The following is a 21,757-nucleotide window of genomic DNA, read 5'->3' as shown; positions in this document are numbered from 1 at the left end:
GCTATTTTATTTCATACTGACTGTGGCAGAGGTCTGCAGTCTATTCATTATCCTTCAATCATTCTTTTATTGATTACTTTAATATTTCTAAGAGTACCATTTTCCAACTGTTTTAATACAATTTCATTTTTAAAGTAACTATAATATTTAATGCAGAGAAAACAATTTCTGAGATTTAGAAACAAAATGTTTTCTGATTTTCTATTCCCTATTAACATTTTTTAAGGCATTTAAATTTTCCATGCCTGTTAACAGTCGTTTAGCATATATGTAGGATTTTAACTTCTTGTAACCTGGCTCATAAGTGATTTGTTTAAAAGTAAATGTTATGCAAAGCAGAAAAAACTCTTTTTTTCACACAAGCAATGAGTTTATCTCATTATTAATTGGCATGATTTAAAACCCCTTCCCACACACACACACATATATATATGTACCCCCAACATTAGTGCACATCATTAGTTAGTGTATAATATTCTTACATCACCTTTAATTACCCTGATGGTTCAGTGTCGGAATGACTAGTGGTACTCTGTGAGGTATTCTTAGCCTCTGCAGCAAACTGATAAACAATGAGAAGACAATCCCTGCACAGCTGAACGATTCTACGACAACAGTTCATATCGGACTCACTTATATTTTCTGTGCTCTTGCTGAAAATTGTTTCCCAACCAGCTGGTCCACTGAAATAAAAAGTTATTCCAGGATTGAAATTGACCAATTAATTTTTTTCTATGATGGATATTTGATCTGATTGTTGGTGTTTGAACGCCACTTTTAAGCCCCACTTTTGGGCTATTTTATGGTGGCCAGTTTTTTTGGTGGAGGAAGCTGTAATGCCAGGAGAAAACAACAGACCATTAATAGGAACCTGAAATATTCAGATTTTATATAATTTTTTGTTTTTTTTATAATAAAAATGTAATCATTAGTGCAAATTTTCAATTGTTATACATATACAAATATAACAAGTTGGTTTGGATAGGAAAAAAATCTCGACTTTTTCAATGATGAAGAAATGAATAAAAATTATTACTGAATATTCGGAAATTATTGCTTGCATTTATTATTGCAAGGTTTAAAAATGAACAATAATGCAAGTTTGATTATTGTGATATCAGAAAAATCTACATACAGATCTTTGTTTAAGTTATTAGAATGTGAGTTCTTATTATTGCGTAACTTACTTTGTCCCATTATTTGTTATAACTTCTGAATTTATAGTGTTCTATTAACCTTGATATTATCTGCCATAGAATTGACTTACTTGGAAGAAGAGAAGCAGTTCCAGAGCCCCTGTCCATGACTCCAGAGCAGACGACTGAATACACGACTAAATATTCTATAGATCCTGAGATTATCGACATCACTCACTCTCCAGGTTCTCTGTAACACAGCTCTCACGTTAGATCGCACAATGTCTATCACCTGTGCAAAATATCACAATATTACAGTAATTCTATTTCAATCATTGCTGCTTTATTTTACTGTTGTTTGTGAATTCAATTTCATTACTTTCAAACTCAATGGAAAATATGCACTTTGTTATGTACTGATTTTCCTTCAAATAAACGACAACTGTTATCCAAAGAGCCATTTTTACACTGTCTGAGATTGCATGAATACATATAAAAATATGAATATAACATCTATTTGACAACTACTCAACAAATCTTTAAAATGAGCAGTAAGATAACTTCTTTTGCTTACATTTTATTGAAAACTCTCCTTGGACATAACACATGGACTGTACATCAAGGAAAGTTGTATGTAATTAAGTGTATATTGTAGTCTTTAAAACCTAACAAAAAGACCTTACTGTAGATTTATTTATTTTCGTGGAACTTGCATATTCGTGGATATTTTATTTCTTGGATTTGGCAAAGTCAGCATACATTCCTTTAGCAAATTTGGAATTCATTGAACATTTAAATTCATGGTTCTCCTGTACCAACGAAATACATGTAAATTTGTTTCCAATGAATATTGATAAATCCACAGTATTTGTTTTTAATAAATGAAAATCATAACATACCTTTCTCCTTTTTATAGAATCTAGTTTCACTAGCCAATAAGAAGCAATCCTTGGTTTGTGGAATTTCCAACTTTCATGGAGCTAAAGAGAAAGTTAGATTTGATTTAAGAGCAAAAATTAAATTCAGATTGATAGAAGGAAAACAGGTACTCACCATATAACAGAGCCAAAAAAATATATAAACAGAACTTAAAAATTATAACCTACAACAAAACAACATAAATTGGCATTTTATTACAAAACTATCTAGTAAAAAAAAAAAAAATTTACACATCACCTTTTGTTTTTCACAAAAATTTGATTATTCAAATCCTCACACTACTTATGTTTTCATTTACCAGTAGACAAATCTGCTGTAAGGTTAATCTCTATTAAGCTAAATACTTTGTTAAGTTAGCCAATTCTTGAACTACTTATGTCATAATACCTATGCATTTTGCATCTCAATTTCAATATCACCACTCTATATGCTTTCTCTCGACAGTGTACAGGTTTGACTAGAAACTCATTTGCCACAACTTCAGTTTGTGTTTTGCTTTTTGTATCACAAATGCTATCTTTCCAAGAATCAACTCTACCTCTACCTTCATTTCATTAAAACTATTTTGTCCAGAAACACACTAACTAAACACATAATTTACCTTGTCGAGAATCATTTCTGCCTCCTCGTCAGACTTTCCTGGAAACTTGATCCTCATGTCATTCAAGGCTATCAATGTTTTCTTTGACAATTCATCTTCCCTTTCCTTCACTACACTTGTCAAAAATCCATCATCCTGAAAAAATACATACACATGTAAACATTTAATCATTCACCAAATAAATACATCCTGAAATAATAACTAAACATGTAAACATCTAATCATTCACCAAACAAGTGTTAAGATAAGATTTATTCATGCCTCCAGTAGATCTCTAATAGCCCTCATAGGGAGTTGTAGAGCACCCACCGTCCAATAGCAAGAAACTTGTATTGTTCCACATGTGGAGCAGGATCTGCTTACCCTTCTGGACCACCCAAGATCACCCCCAGTTTTTGATTGGGTTTCGTGTTGCTTTGTCTTTAGTTTTCTATGTTGGGTCTTCAGTACTATTATTTGTCTGTTAGTCTTTTTATTTTTAGCCATGCCGTTGTCAATAGATATAGGAAGATGTGGTGTGAGTGCCAATGAGACAACTCTCCATCCAAATAACAATTTATAAAAGTAAACCATTGTAGGTCAATGTACAGCCTTCAACACGGAGCCTTGGCTCACACCGAACAAAAAGCTATAAAGGGCCCCAAAATTACTAGTGTAAAACCATACAAACAGGAAAACCAAAGGTCAGTTTATTTTCCATCTATGAATTTGACTGTCCCTCTGATATCTTTCATCCCTCTCTTATACAAATATACAAATTACATGATGTAAGTTTTAACTAAATCTTACAGGCAATTAGCAATTTATTCAAAGAAAGAAGAAAGAATATGATTTCATGACTTCAATGTAAAGTTCATTATTTATGAACTAAAAAGACAATGACATCTGTGAACATGGGTGGCCTTGACATGAAACAGCAATCAAAAAACATTTACCACTGTAGATCTCTGTAACGATGTATATTTCCCACTTGTCACCATTCTTGATAATGATCTTGACCTTTGATTTGATTGATTTGACATTGACATATTACTTGGTGGCCTTGACCTGACACCAGAGTTAGGACGAGAATTGTATGTACTTGATGCTCCCTCACTCCACTCGCTCTGTTCTCTGACCATTGACACAGGTCTGGACTGGGCAGATCGTCTTCTGGTCATGGGTGTTGACATCGGTGAACCTTCAGTCATTTCATCATCTTCTTCCTCCGAGTCATCAATAGGACTTGGCTGACAGACTGGCATACTTTGTAGAGGCTAAAATAAACAAATAACTTATTTCAGAATAACTTGGAAAGTCAAAGAAGCAAACAGGTAAGAATACATATTAAACCACAACAACAAAACTACAAACATACTCTTATACAGGTATACAGGGATAAATCATTTTTTAAAATGATATTATAAAATTTCCATCTGAATCATGTGACCCAGTTATTCTTATATCTCCTGCCAAGTTATCTAACAAACATCTTCTTGTTCCCCATGATTGTCTAAAGAGGGGCATAAAAGATATCTGCACGGAAGAACGCGAAATAAATTGACATTTAACAATAAACAAACAATGAAAAATTTCATGCAAGTTAATATTTTTACCAATTTCAAGAGACACGATGAATAACAAACCTTTTTTCACGGCTTCATGCCAAATCAAAATCAAAATCAAAAATGACAAATGTTGTACGAAAATAACCCTTTACCATCCTCTCTAAATATTTATATGAATGTCTTTATTCCTGAATAACCTACCTTAGGACCTCTAGCTGCACCCTTGCCTCCTCCTGCATACTTCCCGTCTTTTTCAAATTCTTCACATTCATGTAACATATCCAGAACATCTTCTTCCTATAAAAAAATATCACACTGCAAATGAATACCGGTTTATCCAAAAATATAACAATTGATAATTTAAAATATTCAGTTTTTAAAATGATAATGTTTTTTGTTAGAAAGAATAAACAAATAAAGAGTTTTTGAACTTAAATTAGATTAAAACTTTTGAGCTATTTTAAATTTTTATTCAAATATAGATAAACAGTTTTAGCTAAATATGTTTTTGGTACTTGGTACAAATTTACTTTGTGTGTGTTATAATCTAACATATCGGCAGCAATTTCATTTGGACATTGGCACGATTTCATAAACAATGTAAATCTATAAATTTTAATCTTTTAGATGATATCTTCTGATCAAACTCTAGTGTTTTAGTCTTAACTTTTTGAAGAAACATACCCTGAGTGGATTTTTGTAAATTCTCTGGATTTCTTTCTGCATGGCAGGTGCTCTCCCTGACATGAAGATGTTGAAGATAGATGACATTAATCTAACATATTTCTCCTGCCGAGCCTTGTCTTCTGTTGGAAATATTCTACGGAATTTACCCATATTCCTGTTGTCATAATCTTCTCTCAAACTTTGCTTCTTTATCCTGGCTAGCAACTCTTTCTATTATAAAAAAAAAAACAGAAAATATACAAACATACTACAGTAATGAATGTGAATCTTTACAAATATTAGATTAAACATTTACACAGTGTTTCCTCAAAAAGACCTTAAAATACATGTTTAGACCAGTGCTTCTGCAGAACCGTTGTGTGTTACCTGCAATTTCTAGTGTCATTAGTGTAAAAGTGTTTTATAAGTAATGAGTCCAGTTAGCAGTAAAATACAGAATCTAAAAACAAATTCAGACCTTTTCTTTGGATGCTATTTCCTGGTCTAAAGGATTAGCTTCTATCTAAGGTTAATAACAATTCATGAAGGTTTACAAATTTATGTCAAAAAAATCAGATCAGATATATCAATAATTGTTTAAAGACAAGTCAGATATATTTATAATTGATTATATATAACTAACCAGTTCTTCTTTCCTTTTTTCAAAGTGGATCCTTCGTTTCTCATATTCTGACACGTCTGGGGCATCTGGTCGTTTACCTGTACGATATAAACGTTTCTGTGCTTCCTGTTTCTGAGCATTAATATTTCTTCTTTTGTCACTAACCCTGAAATAAAATAAAATATTGAAACCATGAAATATATTTTAATGAACCACAACTTTACAATTAAATATGTCGTGAAATAAAAATTATGAGAACTCAACTACAAAGACATGAATATATACTAAAGATTCTTTTTTCCACATGTTACAATTTTGGTGGATTGAGAAAAAATTACATTTTTGTTTGAGGCAATGTTAATCCCTGCTACCCATGTTTGTTTGAGGCTCTCATCAAGGTTAATCCCTGCTACCTATGTTTGTTTGAGGCACTCATCAATGTTAATCCCTGCTACCCATGTTTGTTTGAGGCACTCATCAATGTTAATCCCTGCTACCCATGTTTGTTTAAGGCACTCATCAATGTTAATCCCTGCTACCCATGTTTGTTTAATACAATACAATACAATACAATATTTTTATTTTCCAAATTAAAGGGCCCATTAAGAGCATAACATTAATTACAACATGACATAAACATTACAGAGTGATTAAAGAAACATAAAATAATAATTGAAATTCAAATGCATGAAGAAAGGATCAGTGGTCAAGGGGAGATAATTTTGATATATTTTAGAGTATCTAACTAATTTTCTGATTTCCTTAGTTGCAGGCCTTTATCCAGGTATGCACATAAAATAGATAGAAATCTGCTATCTTCATTAATCATGATCCATGAAAAAAGATCATTTATATTTAAACTATCTAAACTGGGGTATTTTTTTATATAATCAGTGATATCTCTTCTGAGGTTATTGTAAATAGGGCATTCCAGAAGAAAGTGCATTTCATTTTCAATACAATTTGTATTACAATATAAACATATCCTCTCATGGCGAGGTAATATTTCATATTTACCACATACATTGGTAATTCGTTCATGTCTGCCAGTTTCTATTCTTAAACAGTGATTGCTAAGTCTGTATTTTGTTAATAAATGTTTTTGTGGGTGCTTTAAATCTAAATAATTTTCATAGTCAAATGACTTTTTGAATGAAAAATAAGTGTCCAATTTGCCTTGATTCTGTAAATAAAAATCTCGCATTTTCTCCCAATCATTTTGAAAATTTGATTTGAGCTGTTTTTTCAATAAGTTTTTAAATTTATTTTTTCCTAGATTTTTACATATATTTAGGTCAATACCCAATTTTTCACTGTAGAAAATGATATTAGAGAGCCATGAATTATTGGAACTGGTTTGACCTTTCCTTTCTATCATTTTTAACTCAGCATAAGCATTTTTCAATAAATCAGATGGAGAATTCTCTAGTCTATGCCAATACATAAACATATGTGTTTAAGGCACTCATCAAGGTTAATCCCTGCTACCCATGTTTGTTTGAGGCACTCATCAATGTTAATCCCTGCTACCCATGTTTGTTTGAGGCACTCATCAAGGTTAATCCCTGCTACCCATGTTTGTTTGAGGCACTCATCAATGTTAATCCCTGCTACCCATGTTTGTTTGAGGCACTCATCAATGTTAATCCCTGCTACCCATGTTTGTTTGAGGCACGCATCAATGTTAATTTTTGCTACCCATGTTTGTTTGAGGCACTCATCAAGGTTAATCCCTGCTACCCATGTTTGTTTAAGGCACTCATCAAGGTTAATCCCTGCTACCCATGTTTGTTTGAGGCACTCATCAATGTTAATCCCTGCTACCCATGTTTGTTTAAGGCACTCATCAAGGTTAATCCCTGCTAACCATGTTTGTAGATCATATGAAGTCAAAATTGCTATAAATACCTCCAAAAAATTTAAAGTACCCAAAAAATCAAACAGGAGGTGAATAATACCAATACCAAATGGTATTAGAGCTTCTGTGGAAAGGTATATTGAATTTCAGTCAATTCTTGAGAAGATGCAAGATGCTCACAATTAATCAAAATCTTTTATACACCTTCTTAAAGTGTTTAAAGGTCAATCAAGATAAATAGTACCAGATACTCTTCACTTACTTGATATTAAGCAGTTTAATGGTATTTTCTATCAATGCAGATTTTATATCCCAGTCAATCTTTTCATCAGTACCAAAACTGGGTGATCTGTTAATCTGAAAAGAATAAAAACATATAAATAAAGGCTCCTGCTAGCCAGGGTTTCCGCTGGCGGTTGCCATTTTCACATTTTGCAAAAAATAAAAATTGTGGCGATTAAAATTCATTATTTGCGAAAGAATTTGGCGAAAGAAATATAACAATTTCGATTTTACCCATCTTGTTTACTTTTTTTACGGGTTTCTCAGACTGTACCTGATCGGACAATATTCGGAATTAACCTTGACCTCGTTACGACTTTGACAGAAAATCAATAATCAGCTGAGTGCATTTTATTGCTGTAGGCAACAATAGACTAATTAATATAGGTGTCGATTGTATTATTTTACGAAATGATGTAGTTAAAAGGCGTCACATGTCACCTAAAGAATTTAATTACAACTTTGCAACGCACGTGTTTGAAGCATAATTTAACGTGTTCGCGTTTAAATGATGCTGAACTGAAAACTGTTGTAATGACGAAAACTATTCAAAAGCAAGAAAAATCTCTGTCTTTATAAACTTTTTTCTCTAACTTTGATAGAAATAATTGATTTGAAGTGTGTACCAGTACTTTACAACCGTTTTTGCAACGCACTTGTTTCAATCATAGTTAAACATCATAACATTTTCTTTTTAACAATGGTCAAGAAAAGAAAACTGTTGCTACGAAAAAATGTTTTCAATTGTTAGAAAAATTTCTGTCTTTATCCTCCAACTAGAGGGGAAAATATATATCCGATAAACTTATTGAAGATGAATCTCGTGTTCTCAGAAGTAAAAAATTATGATGTCAGGATATCTTTTATAGTATCTTATGAAAAGTAAATGTTTAGAGATTATTTATTACAATGTAGATTAAAATACAAGATTTGAAAAATTATCATAGACAGCAGTGAGAAAAATAAATATAACATGTAAATGTTTATGTTAATTGTTAGTTGGTGAAAAAAAAAATTAAAGTGGCGAAAAATATATTGTTTTGGCAAAAGAAGTGGTGAAAAAGAAAATTGAACCAGGGGAAACCTTGCTGCTAGCTACACTTGAACCCCACCTGCCTTTAAAAGATAATTTTTACATTATTTTAATTTCCAAATTTCTAATTGGAAACCTAACAACACATACTAGTGATTGATTCGTTTTGCTGAGTTGGTAACTATTTAAAAGACAGATATTTTCTTTTTCATTTTTATCTTAACATTAGATGGAATACCTAAGTCAGGATTTATTTATTTGGCTGACCCAAACTGGTATTTATTTTTTTAGCTAAGTAATAACAAATAAGAAGAGTCAATTCCTATTCAAAATTCTCCAAATGTAAGCTAATTTTACTTGGTAAAATCTTTCTTTTTAAATGAAAAAAAAACCAAACATGTATTCATGGAGAAAGGAGAATAACCACACTTCTGTAGATATTTCTTTTTTTTTTTAATTTGTGTACCCATATTCATTGGTCATATCATATTTTGTGATCATAGCACATCAATTTTTCATTAAACTAAACATGTCATTCAAGTCTTTTCGTCCTGAATTTGCCAACTATATATTTGTTTAATGAGTGAAAGAAGTCTTTAGGCCAAATGGGTTAGTGCCATTTGGTTTTAAAAAAATCTTTAGTAAAGCATTTGTGTGAAACAAACAATTTTTTTTTTCTGATATTCTTGAGAAATAGTTATTGCAAATAACATACACACTGGACAAAAACTTTACTTCTGACAAAGTCAACAAGAAGGATTGGTTATAACTAGAAAGGTTCAAACACTTAAATGTCTTTTTTTATTACAGGCTGTGTTGCTGACATTAAAGGTTTTATCCAAATGCACTATGGGAAAGTCTTGAGGAATTTCAAAAACCTGTTAAAATACAAATTAAACAGATTACCCTGTTTGTAAAATTAAATCCATGATATTCAGGTATTGAGGAAATTATGTATTTTAAATGTTGTATAAATTTACAATATTTACCACTTTCACTTCTGAATGAGAAAATAACTCATCAACTTACCACTTATAATTCTATTTATTGGATGCATACAGATTTGTGATTTAAATGGAGGTTTCTTTTGAAATACTGATGGGAAAATTATTACTTTAGGAAAACATTTAAACTAATTCACTTTGTAGATGTAACTAAATAGAATTTCAGATTGTTGTTAAATTTTCAAAGCCTAATTAAGGTTGAAATATGTTTTTACTATGTTTTTGCATTTTAATATTTTCCACATCAATTACTATTATAGTTTTAATGTAGAAAAGATAAGTTTATAATGAAAAGTTTTTTGAAGCTGTGAATCTTATAAAAGCAAAAAAATGGGAATGTGTAAAGGGGCATAACTTTAGTACAGTAAAAGTGATGCCACCAAAATTCAAAGTTGATCTGTGTTATGTGGTGATAAGCATAATGATAAAACTTAAAACTTACTTCTAACAGCCATGGTTTTAAATTCCTATCCAATAAAACATCAAATCCTAGCACCTCAAAACATACACTATCACTCCCTGATGGGGCACATGGCCGACACATTCTATAGGCATGTAATAAATGTGGCATCGATACCAGCAATGTTTTCACTATCATGTCTGAGATGTTTCTCCACATTAATGCCACATCTCTGTCCTTATTACGTAGATATTCGTTAAGAAATGCAATAGATCGTTTACTTCCTGAATCCACCGTTTCTCCTTTCTCGTAGTATTCATTATGTTTGTTCACGGAATAGTTCGTAAGATGCATATACATATGGTTCTGAAAATAGAAGATGAATTCTTGTTTGAATTTCTAACCTGATGAACTACACAGGATATGCATATAGAGGGTTGAGATCTCCAAAAAACATGTTTAACCCAGCCCCAATTTTGCGCCTGTCCCAAGTCAGGAGCCTCTGGCCTTTGTTAGTCTGGTATGATTTTTAGTTCTAGTTTCTTGTGTTTAATTCAGAGTTTAGTATGACGTCCGTTATCACTAAACTAGTATGCATATTTGTTTAGGGGCCAGCTGAAGGACGCCGCCTCTGGGTGAGGGAGTTTCTCGATACATTGAAGACCCATTGGTGGCCTTCGGCTGTTGTCTACTCTATGGTCCGCTTGTTGTCGCTTTGACACATTCCCCATTTCCCTTCTCAATTTTATACTATGGCAAATAATCTTTTTATTACTACACACACACATTTTCTTTATTTAAAATATTTCTTAGGATCAGTATGTCAAATTTAGAATATATTTTACTCAATATTACAATATTTGATGTCTGTTTTGATTGAAGTTTGATAAAGAAAGATTTTTGGTATTTCTCTATACTGTTTTGTTTAAGAAATGCAGAATGGAATTGACTTGTACTGTGTTAAGTCTGTCTGACAAATGCCAGACTTTTGGCATTTCACTGTGTTCTTCTGTTTACTAATTTTTCCTACTTACAATGTTAGATTCCGTTGGGTTTTAGTACTTTTCTGTACTCATCACTGAATAAATACACATGTAAAGGATCACACTATGTTATCAGAATGTAGATATGTTAATCATACTTACAATGTTAGATTCCGCTGGGTTTTGATACTTTTCTGTACTCATTCTAACCAGTCCATCATTGAATAAGAACACACGTAATGGATCACACGATGTTATCAGAACGTATATACGTAAATCAAACTTATAACCATCTAACAGGAAGGGTTTTTCTATATATTCTTGTACAATAAAATGTTCTGTTGCTGGAATCTTCTCAGCATTTTTAAATAGCTGAATTCTAAAATAAAGAAAAAACATTGAGCCAGGATAAAAATGGTCTCTTTAGCAAAAGAAATAGTGATTGTTATATTGTTTCAAATTTCAAATTTCAGTTTAATAAAACCAAAATACTTTAGCCCTCTTAAAAAATAAATATCACTCTCCATCTTTATTTGTGATACATTGACGTTAATTGTATTTTTATATAAATCATTCATATTCATGTGTTTGAAAATTTTTCCCAAGATGTATTTCTCTGAATTTTGCATGTCCTCAGCCTTTTCTTGTATTGTGTAACATGATAGATGCTACTTATGGAGTTTTCAAAGATAAAAAAAAAATGTTTATTTACAGTCATGGTAAAAGACAGCCACATCTATGCCACACATGTGCCTATGTACATAATTTTAACTTAAAAACTTGTAGTTCAGCAATGAAACTTGACATTACTATTCAGTACTATGCCATGGTTTTTCAAATTGTTGACTTTACAGATTTTAAAAAATTCCAGTGAATGAAATGAGAATTTATGTATCATTCAAACAAATTGTTTTTTTTTCTAACTTTTATATTCAGCACTTGTCATATATAGCAACTATTGTATAAATGGATGAAAACATTTCCTTTACCATATCGTCCCCGGTATCATTCTGAGGCCCATATGAGCCCTCAGTTTGCACCATAGCTGATTTAGGAATCTCAGGATGATATTAGGACTTTTAAAGTTTAAACTGTTTCTGTGGCTAGCATATCTGTTATGTTTGTCTCCTGCATTAATAACTATACATACCCATGCCCTTGTGCACCATTGGAAGGTTTGATGATAAATGTTTTAGATTTCTTTTTACTTTTCAGGTCTTTAGAATAATTAACCAATTGACTATAATCTGAAGGCAGGATCCAAGACTTTGGCATAAAGCTATATTCCTCAGGAAATTCTTTAGACACCCTGTAATATATTATAAAAATAATATAACATAATTTTATTTTTATAGAGTACATGTATAGCAGTATAGGACAAGAGCATCTGAGAGTATTTGAGACAATGATGGCTTGTTAATGGGTTTATAAAATACAAACATTAGAATGACAATTTAGCCTTAAAAATTACCATGAGGTTAACTCTTCTTCCTCCAAAAATGTTTTATTCTTGTAAATCAAATGACATGACTGGTACTAAATTAAATACTGCAAATCTAAATATTCCTAGTAATTGGAAAATAGATTTTATTTTACAAAAAGGAGGATTATAAAGGCTATTATCAGTTCCATGAAATTGCACAAGTCTTAAAGGTCTTCCAAATTACATTTTTGAATCAAATAACATTTTTTTATATGACGTAAGTCTACTTATTTTTTCTCAGCTGGCAAAATCCTTTTTTAAGTAAGAATTGGTGATGAAATGAGTTGAGTTTATTTAACTGTGTATAATCATGGCAGTATAATGCCTCCATTGATCTTCTGACTTTGTTTTAACCTTGAAAGTACCCAATAATCAATAGGTATCTATCTATAAGACATAAAGTTTTTATTTCTTCTCAATATACTTTACTACAAGCAAAACAGATAAAAGGATAAACTTTCACCAATAAAATTATCATTTTATTATATTTAAACAGCCAAAAAACAAATAAACTTAATGCATTTGAACATACTTTATAAAAATAAAAAGAGTAGGGTATTTTTATTTCACCAATTTACATAATTTGATTTAAATCTATTTTTAGTCAAAGCTTTACTTATATTAAATTGTATTATGCTTTCTTCTTATTTTTACATTAAAGGCATGTTTTAAATCTTATACTGGTTTATAGTTTTGCTTACTTTAACATATTACGAGCTAAGCAATCTTTTCTGGTTATTTCACCCATTCCAGGAAAATGATTGATTCTTTGAAATGGTTTTAACTCATTTATCCTCTCAGCTGATACAAATGAATCATTCCATATTAAGTATCTGGAAATAAAGAGAACAAAATAAACTTCAGTAAATCAGTTATATACAATATCAAAACATGAACACCAAATACAACTATCATTTGAAAATCATGCTGAAATATTTCATTTTATTGCGGGGAAAAAAGTTGTTTTTCTTGAAAAATAGATAGGTATAGGAAGATGTGGTATGAGTGCCAATGAGACAACTCTCCATCCAAATAACAATTTATAAAAGTAAACCATTTTAGGTCAAGAGTCTATATTAGTGTCTATTTCTAATTAAAGAAAGATGATTTTACTGAAAATTCCTACCTAAAGAATAAATGAAAATAAATTTGAAAACATTGACCAATAAAAACTGATGATCTTTCTTGTTAAATGCACAGAGATTATCAGTTATTTTCTAAATTTCTACAATAAATGCCTACCCATTAGGATCATCATCTTTGGAGGGTGTAAAACCAAGTTTCTCTGCCATCTGACGAACTGAAAATTAAGTAAGTATAAAATATAATACATGTTTCATGAAAATTTATTTACATTCTTATGTATACTAGTACATATTTTTACATAAACACTATCATGTACAGCTTGTTCAAATTGAGGTAGCATTTATAAGATTATGCTCTAAAATTCATTTGTAACAATACATGTACAAAGTTTGATGAAATTGACTTATAGTGTTCATTTTATTTATTCTATGACACATTCATTTATTACAACATGATTTCTTTCACAATCCTAAATATTCTGATACTCTTTTATTCTTTTTTATCATAGAAAACTTCTCTACTTACTGACTTCATATCGTGTGCCACTTAAATTGACAATAATAGGGTTTTTCTTTTTCCGTTTTTTCTTCGGTGAACTGGCACTTTTTGGTCTGTCACTCTCAGTGAATTCCACATGTTTGTTGTCAACACGACGATTGGCTTGACCAGCGACAGTGTCCAATTTCCTGGCATAGCTGGTCAGACTAGATAATGACACATCTGTAAAAGAAAGGATAATAGTTTTTAATGCATCGTTATTGATGGAAACAATCATGATGACTTAAGGACAAATTATCAACTTTTAGATTTGCTTTAAACTTCTTCAATATGAATTTTTTTAAACTGCTTTCTCTTTGGTACTTTAACTCAGCAAGAATTGTCATCAGGAAGACACATTTTAATGAAGATCCTCCTTAAAATACCAAAATCTTTTCAAAATTCATTTCAATAAACACTCAAACATCTGAATTGTGTTATGTTTTCCTCCCTCCAACAATCAACCTTAATAGATGCATGTAACTTGATACATGCAAAATCCTAAATTTTTAGGAATCACAAAAGCCTGTTTTTAATTTTGTTAATATTATGTAATGTTTTGAATAAGTTTCTGTAAGATCAATTAATATCGTGCCTCACAAAACCATATTATTGAACCATGCAGTTGTGGTCTGGTTAAATGATAAGAATTGACAGCAAATCAAACAGGCAGTTGATTTATACCCAATGATTTTGATTTTTACAGTACATTTTACAGAAAAAATTACTTATGTGTTGATTTATTTTAAAAAAAATGTTAGCTGTTGCTTGTCCTTTAAAATTCATACATTTTCACCAGAATAATCAGATCTGATATGAAAAAGTTTTGTTGGGAATATAATTGGTTTGAATTTGGATTCAAACATTGATTCTTCAAGTCAAGTTCTCCAAATAGTTCACTCAGTATTAGTAACATAAAAGTTAGCACATGATCATCAATGAATTATCAATCATAAACAATGAAATGAATTAAAACAACAATTAAGGATCAGACATCAAACATTTTAGAGCCTGGATCCCTGTATCAGCACATTACTTGTCCATTCAAACAAACCACATAGGATAACCATACACCACTTATAATACCTTCTGTAGGAGAGAGCTGGTTCCATACATCAAACACTGTGGTTCTAACTAAATTACAACATTTAATATTTCTAGTTACACAAGTCATTTGCATAAAACATGTTTTGTTTTAGTTTGTTATTGATGTGCTGATGTTTGCATAAATATATATAAGAAGATGTGGTATGAGTGCCAATGAGACAGCTCTCCATCCATGTGACAATGTATAGAAAGTTAACAATTATGGGTCAAAGTAAGGCCTTCAACACGGAACCTTGACAAATTTCACTAGTCAGTTTTATTTTTTTCTATTAGTGATTTAGTCATTTTTAATTGAGCTATAAACTAATAACTTTTAACAGAATAAACAACTAGTCTCTAACAATCATTCATACACTTAAGTTCAGAATATAATATTGCTTGCATTTATTATTGCTAATATTTACAATGGAATTAATAATATTATTCTATAGGCAATTTGGAAGTAGAATTGAAGAAAAGGAAAAATATTGATAGAGTCCATGTATTTATTTCTATAGATTTTGTAAAAGGAACTTCTTTCTTAAAGTTTGTCCAAAACTGCTGAAGGACATCAAAACGTCAAAAGATCAGAAATCAAAATTAGTAAGAGATCATATCTGTCATAAAGAAAAAAATATATTTGAACACCAACCTGCAGACCACATCCATAAACCGTGGTCCTAAGTAACCTCTCCAAAATATTATCTTGTATTTTTATTGACACCTTTTTATTAGGTCCAAACAAATACAATTACAGCTTAATCAAGACATTTAAAGTTCAATACTGTATCAATAACTTGAAACATGTAAGTACTGGTTACAAAATCAATGGTAAATTTCTATTCACCTGAAAACCTTTTAAAAGATACATACTTTGTAGAATAATTTGAAAGGAAAATCTGTGTCAAAACACTTACTTAATACTCAGGGTTAGGTAGGTAGTTCAACTGTTTACTTTTCATAAGCCTTGACAGTGTCTAACTTCCTATTATCTCTCTGACAAAAAAGTACTCCAGCACGATTTAAAACTTTTTTTTATTTAATTATTGATCAAAAAATTGATTTTTAAAGTATCAATGACATACTGAGTACATTTGATCTTTTTTATATATATTTTTTTTAATTTATACTTCAATGTATTGTCCTATTATAAATAGGCATTGCCTTGGGAACAAATGGTGTAGTATAATACTTCTAAATGAAAATTAGGAAAGAAGATTTTTCTTCGGATACTAAATCATCAACATGAAAAGATACTGTAAATTCAGAATTTATTAAGTTCATTTATTATTGCGATTATTGAAAAAATTTAGGACAAAAATATACTTGATAAAATTATTGCATTTTCAGGAAAATCTGCATACTGTCATATGTATAAAGTATTAGAAAGCGAGTTCTTAATATTGTGTACTTTTGTGATACCCATTCAGTCGCATTATTTACATTGATAAATACCCCACAATAAAGAGAAAATAAAGAGTAAAAAAGAAAAAGATGAACATGTAAAAATTCTATTATTTACAGTCTTTAGGCATTGTGTTTTTCTGCAGTGTTAATGAAAAAAACATGAAATCTGTTAGGAAAAACATGGCTGTTTATTTTTTGTTTGTTTATTACCTTTACAGTTCTAAGAAGACTGAACATTTTGTCAAAAATAACCAATCAATGATTTCCGTGAAAAATGTGGGAAACTTATCAGGAGAAATGTAATAAAACTTTTATAATGCAGACATAATAACTAATTGATTAGAATTGTTTTCAGTGCTTTTATATAGATTAAAGGAAAGACACAGGAAGAAATCTATAGTTATCAGACAGTTCTCAAACTTGACCAAGGAATAGGGGTTGGAAAGGGGGACCTGGATTCCCTCTTCCCTACCAAAGTATATCCCTATTTTAAATCCCCTCTTCAATCTGTTCTGGCCCCTGGACTCCGGTTTCCAATCTCCTCATTCCCATGTTCCCTTACCTCTGTACACCCCTTCAATGAAAGTATTACCGTCTTCTATCCGAAACCATTTCAGGGTTCAGAGGTAGAGTTGTACTAGAGCATAACAAACTAAAATGGTTTATTTAGTTAGTTATCCTACCAAGGGTTAACTGTTTACAAATATTGCCTGTTCCTCAGCCATATTGTCTCGCAACAAGTCAGTTTCATTTACAAACTCAAAATGAAAGTTTTTAAAAATCAAAGTAATTGAAATCTTATTGGTTGAAAGATTGGAAAAGTTGGGTCATAATTTCAACCCATACTTTAGTCAAGCCACAAAGTTATGGTTGTGAAAAATTTGAATGATCATAAATTTTACAAGTGGATTCATTTATTTTGAATATTTTTTGTGGATTGAGGGAAAATTTTAATCTTCATGATATTTGTCAAAGTCTGCATACAAACCTAAAGAAAAATTTAGGCTATAATTAACATTTGGATTGTGACTTACCTATGCAAACAAAAACCAGAGGAAAATATGTACCCCTTGAGTAATAATGAATCCAGGGTAGCAAAAAGTTATATGTAGTTGTATTTAATCCTCAGCTGATGTTTATAATCAATTTATTGTGTTTAACACCACATTTTTAGCACCATTGGTTCAATTTTTGTAGACAGAGGAAGTCAGAGTGCCAGAACAGAACCATAGACCTTCTGAAGGAAAACTGACAACCTAGTTTGACAACACAGGAGGTCAGAGTGCCAGAACAGAACCATAGACCTTCTGAAGGAAAACTGACAACCTAGTCTGACAACACAGGAGGTCAGAGTGCCAGAACATAACCATAGACCTGCTGAAGGAAAACTGACAACCTAGTCTGACAACACAGGAAGTCAGAGTGCCAGAACATAACCATAGACCTTCTGAAGGAAAACTGACAACCTAGTCTGACAACACAGGAGGTCAGAGTGCAAGAACATAACCATAGACCTTCTGAATGAAAACTGACAACACAGGAGGTCAGAGTGCCAGAACAGAACCATAGACCTTCTGAAGGAAAACTGACAACCTAGTCTGACAACACAGGAGGTCAGAGTGCCAGAACATAACCATAGACCTTCTGAAGGAAAACTGACAACCTAGTCTGACAACACAGGAAATCAGAGTGCCAGAACATAACCATTGACCTTCTGGAGGAAAACTGACAACCTAGTCTGACAACACAGGAAGTCAGAGTGCCAGAACATAACCATAGACCTTCTGAATGAAAACTGACAACCTAGTCTGACAACACAGGAGGTCAGAGTGCCAGAACATAACCATAGACCTTCTGAAGGAAAACTGACAACCTAGTCTGACAACACAGGAAGTCAGTGTGCCAGAACATAACCATAATCCTTCTGAAGGAAAACTGACAACCTAGTCTGACAACACAGGAGATCAGAGTGCCAGAACATAACCATAGACCTTCAGAAGGAAAACTGACAACCTAGTCTGACAACACAGGAAGACAGTGTGCCAGAACATAACCATAATCCTTCTGAAGGAAAACTAACAAACCTAGTCAGACAACACAGGAGGTCAGAGTGCCATAACATAACCATAGACCTTCTGAATGAAAACTGACAACCTAGTCTGACAACACAGGAAGTCAGAGTGCCAGAACAGAACCATAATCCTTCTGAAGGAAAACTGACAACCTAGTCTGACAACACAGGAGGTCAGAGTGCCAGAACATAACCATAGACCTTCTGAAGGAAAACTGACAACCTAGTCTGACAACACAGGAGTTCAGAGTGCCAGAACATAACCATAGACCTTCTGAATGAAAACTGACAACCTAGTCTGACAACACAGGAAGTCAGAGTCCCAGAACATAACCATAATCCTTCTGAAGGAAACTGACAACCTAGTCTGACAACACAGGAGGTCAGAGTGCCAGAACATAACCATAGACCTTCTGAAGGAAAACTGACAACCTAGTCTGACAACACAGGAGGTCAGTGTGCCAGAACAGAACCATAGACCTTCTGAAAGAAAACTGACAACCTAGTCTGACAACACAGGAAGTCAGAGTGCCAGAACATAACCATTGACCTTCTGAAGGAAAACTGACAACCTAGTCTGACAACACAGGAGGTCAGAGTGCAAGAACATAACCATAGACCTTCTGAATGAAAACTGACAACCTTATCTGACAACACAGGAAGTCAGAGTGCAAGAACATAACCATAGACCTTCTGAAGGAAAACTGACAAACCTAGTCTGACAACACAGGAAGTCAGAGTGCCAGAACATAACCATAGACCTTCTGAAGAAAAACTGACAACCTAGTCTGACAACACAGGAGGTCAGAGTGCCAGAACAGAACCATAGACCTTCTGAAGGAAAACTGACAACCTAGTCTGACAACACAGGAGGTCAGAGTGCCAGAACAGAACCATAGACCTTCTGAATGAAAACTGACAACCTAGTCTGACAACACAGGAGGTCAGAGTGCCAGAACATAACCATAGACCTTCTGAAGGAAAACTGACAACCTAGTCTGACAACACAGGAGGTCAGAGTGCCAGAACATAACCATAGACCTTCTGAAGGAAAACTGACAACCTAGTCTGACAACACAGGAGGTCAGAGTGCCAGAACATAACCATAGACCTTCTGAAGGAAAACTGACAACCTAGTCTGACAACACAGGAGGTCAGAGTGCCAGAACATAACCATAGACCTGCTGAAGGAAAACTGACAACCTAGTTTGACAACACAGGAGGTCAGAGTGCCAGAACATAACCATAGACCTTCTGAAGGAAAACTGACAACCTAGTCTGACAACACAGGAAGTCAGAGTGCCAGAACATAACCATAGACCTGCTGAAGGAAAACTGACAACCTAGTCTGACAACACAGGAGGTCAGAGTGCCAGAACATAACCATAGACCTTCTGAATGAAAACTGACAACCTAGTCTGACAACACAGGAAGTCAGAGTGCCAGAACATAACCATAGACCTGCTGAAGGAAAACTGACAACCTAGTCTGACAACACAGGAGGTCAGAGTGCCAGAACATAACCATAGACCTTCTGAATGAAAACTGACAACCTAGTCTGACAACACAGGAAGTCAGAGTCCCAGAACATAACCATAATCCTTCTGAAGGAAACTGACAACCTAGTCTGACAACACAGGAGGTCAGAGTGCCAGAACATAACCATAGACCTTCTGAAGGAAAACTGACAACCTAGTCTGACAACACAGGAGGTCAGTGTGCCAGAACAGAACCATAGACCTTCTGAAGGAAAACTGACAACCTAGTCTGACAACACAGGAAGTCAGAGTGCCAGAACATAACCATAGACCTGCTGAAGGAAAACTGACAACCTAGTCTGACAACACAGGAGGTCAGAGTGCCAGAACATAACCATAGACCTTCTGAATGAAAACTGACAACCTAGTCTGACAACACAGGAAGTCAGAGTCCCAGAACATAACCATAATCCTTCTGAAGGAAACTGACAACCTAGTCTGACAACACAGGAGGTCAGAGTGCCAGAACATAACCATAGACCTTCTGAAGGAAAACTGACAACCTAGTCTGACAACACAGGAGGTCAGTGTGCCAGAACAGAACCATAGACCTTCTGAAGGAAAACTGACAACCTAGTCTGACAACACAGGAAGTCAGAGTGCCAGAACATAACCATTGACCTTCTGAAGGAAAACTGACAACCTAGTCTGACAACACAGGAGGTCAGAGTGCCAGAACATAACCATAGACCTTCTGAAGGAAAACTGACATTCTAGTCTGACAACACAGGAAGTCAGAGTGCCAGAACATAACCATTGACCTTCTGAAGGAAAACTGACAACCTAGTCTGACAACACAGGAGGTCAGAGTGCAAGAACATAACCATAGACCTTCTGAATGAAAACTGACAACCTTATCTGACAACACAGGAAGTCAGAGTGCAAGAACATAACCATAGACCTTCTGAAGGAAAACTGACAAACCTAGTCTGACAACACAGGAAGTTAGAGTGCAAGAACATAACCATAGACCTTCTGAAGAAAAACTGACAACCTAGTCTGACAACACAGGAGGTCAGAGTGCCAGAACAGAACCATAGACCTTCTGAAGGAAAACTGACAACCTAGTCTGACAACACAGGAGGTCAGAGTGCCAGAACAGAACCATAGACCTTCTGAATGAAAACTGACAACCTAGTCTGACAACACAGGAGGTCAGAGTGCCAGAACATAACCATAGACCTTCTGAAGGAAAACTGACAACCTAGTCTGACAACACAGGAGGTCAGAGTGCAAGAACATAACCATAGACCTTCTGAAGGAAAACTGACAAACCTAGTCTGACAACAAAGATTGGAGTCCAACGCACCTGCCACATACAGGGTTAGACCACACTACCTAAATGTTGACAGGATACCTCTGATCAATATCTACAATATACCATTTTTATTCTGTTCACTATGTAAAACCAAGGAGTCTATAACCTCCTTGGTAAAACTATTTATTGTGTTGTAGTTATAAAATAGCTATGTTTAACT

General features: G+C 33.2%; 1 protein-coding gene across 6 annotated transcripts in view; it reads right to left on the bottom strand.

Moving 5' to 3' along the window:
• The window catches only part of LOC139503197 (tubulin polyglutamylase TTLL7-like), a 36,178-nt gene that overhangs the window by 4,922 nt on the left and 9,499 nt on the right, over positions 1-21,757 (bottom strand). For 2 of the 6 annotated variants that reach the window (XM_071292948.1, XM_071292956.1), the window contains exons 3-17: positions 14,166-14,360; positions 13,797-13,854; positions 13,256-13,387; positions 12,222-12,380; positions 11,234-11,450; positions 10,131-10,454; positions 7,632-7,726; positions 5,533-5,677; positions 4,908-5,120; positions 4,425-4,520; positions 3,612-3,932; positions 2,677-2,811; positions 2,036-2,116; positions 1,268-1,428; positions 498-683 (exon numbers count right to left, since the gene is read on the bottom strand). In XM_071292948.1, coding sequence (XP_071149049.1) covers positions 498-683; positions 1,268-1,428; positions 2,036-2,116; positions 2,677-2,811; positions 3,612-3,932; positions 4,425-4,520; positions 4,908-5,120; positions 5,533-5,677; positions 7,632-7,726; positions 10,131-10,454; positions 11,234-11,450; positions 12,222-12,380; positions 13,256-13,387; positions 13,797-13,854; positions 14,166-14,360 — 2,518 coding nt within the window. Of the gene's footprint in view, positions 1-482; positions 684-1,267; positions 1,429-2,035; positions 2,117-2,676; positions 2,812-3,611; positions 3,933-4,424; positions 4,521-4,907; positions 5,121-5,532; positions 5,678-7,631; positions 7,727-10,130; positions 10,455-11,233; positions 11,451-12,221; positions 12,381-13,255; positions 13,388-13,796; positions 13,855-14,165; positions 14,361-15,263; positions 15,367-21,757 lie in introns of those variants that run through there. The other 4 variants (XM_071292967.1, XM_071292942.1, XM_071292975.1 and 1 more) reach the window with 4 other exon arrangements.

The sequence above is a fragment of the Mytilus edulis genome, chromosome 1 (genome assembly GCF_963676685.1).
Source record: "Mytilus edulis chromosome 1, xbMytEdul2.2, whole genome shotgun sequence".
NCBI classification, from domain to species: domain Eukaryota; kingdom Metazoa; phylum Mollusca; class Bivalvia; order Mytilida; family Mytilidae; genus Mytilus; species Mytilus edulis.
The sequence above is the reverse complement of the archived record's forward strand: the minus strand, read 5'-3'. Positions and strand labels throughout refer to the sequence as shown.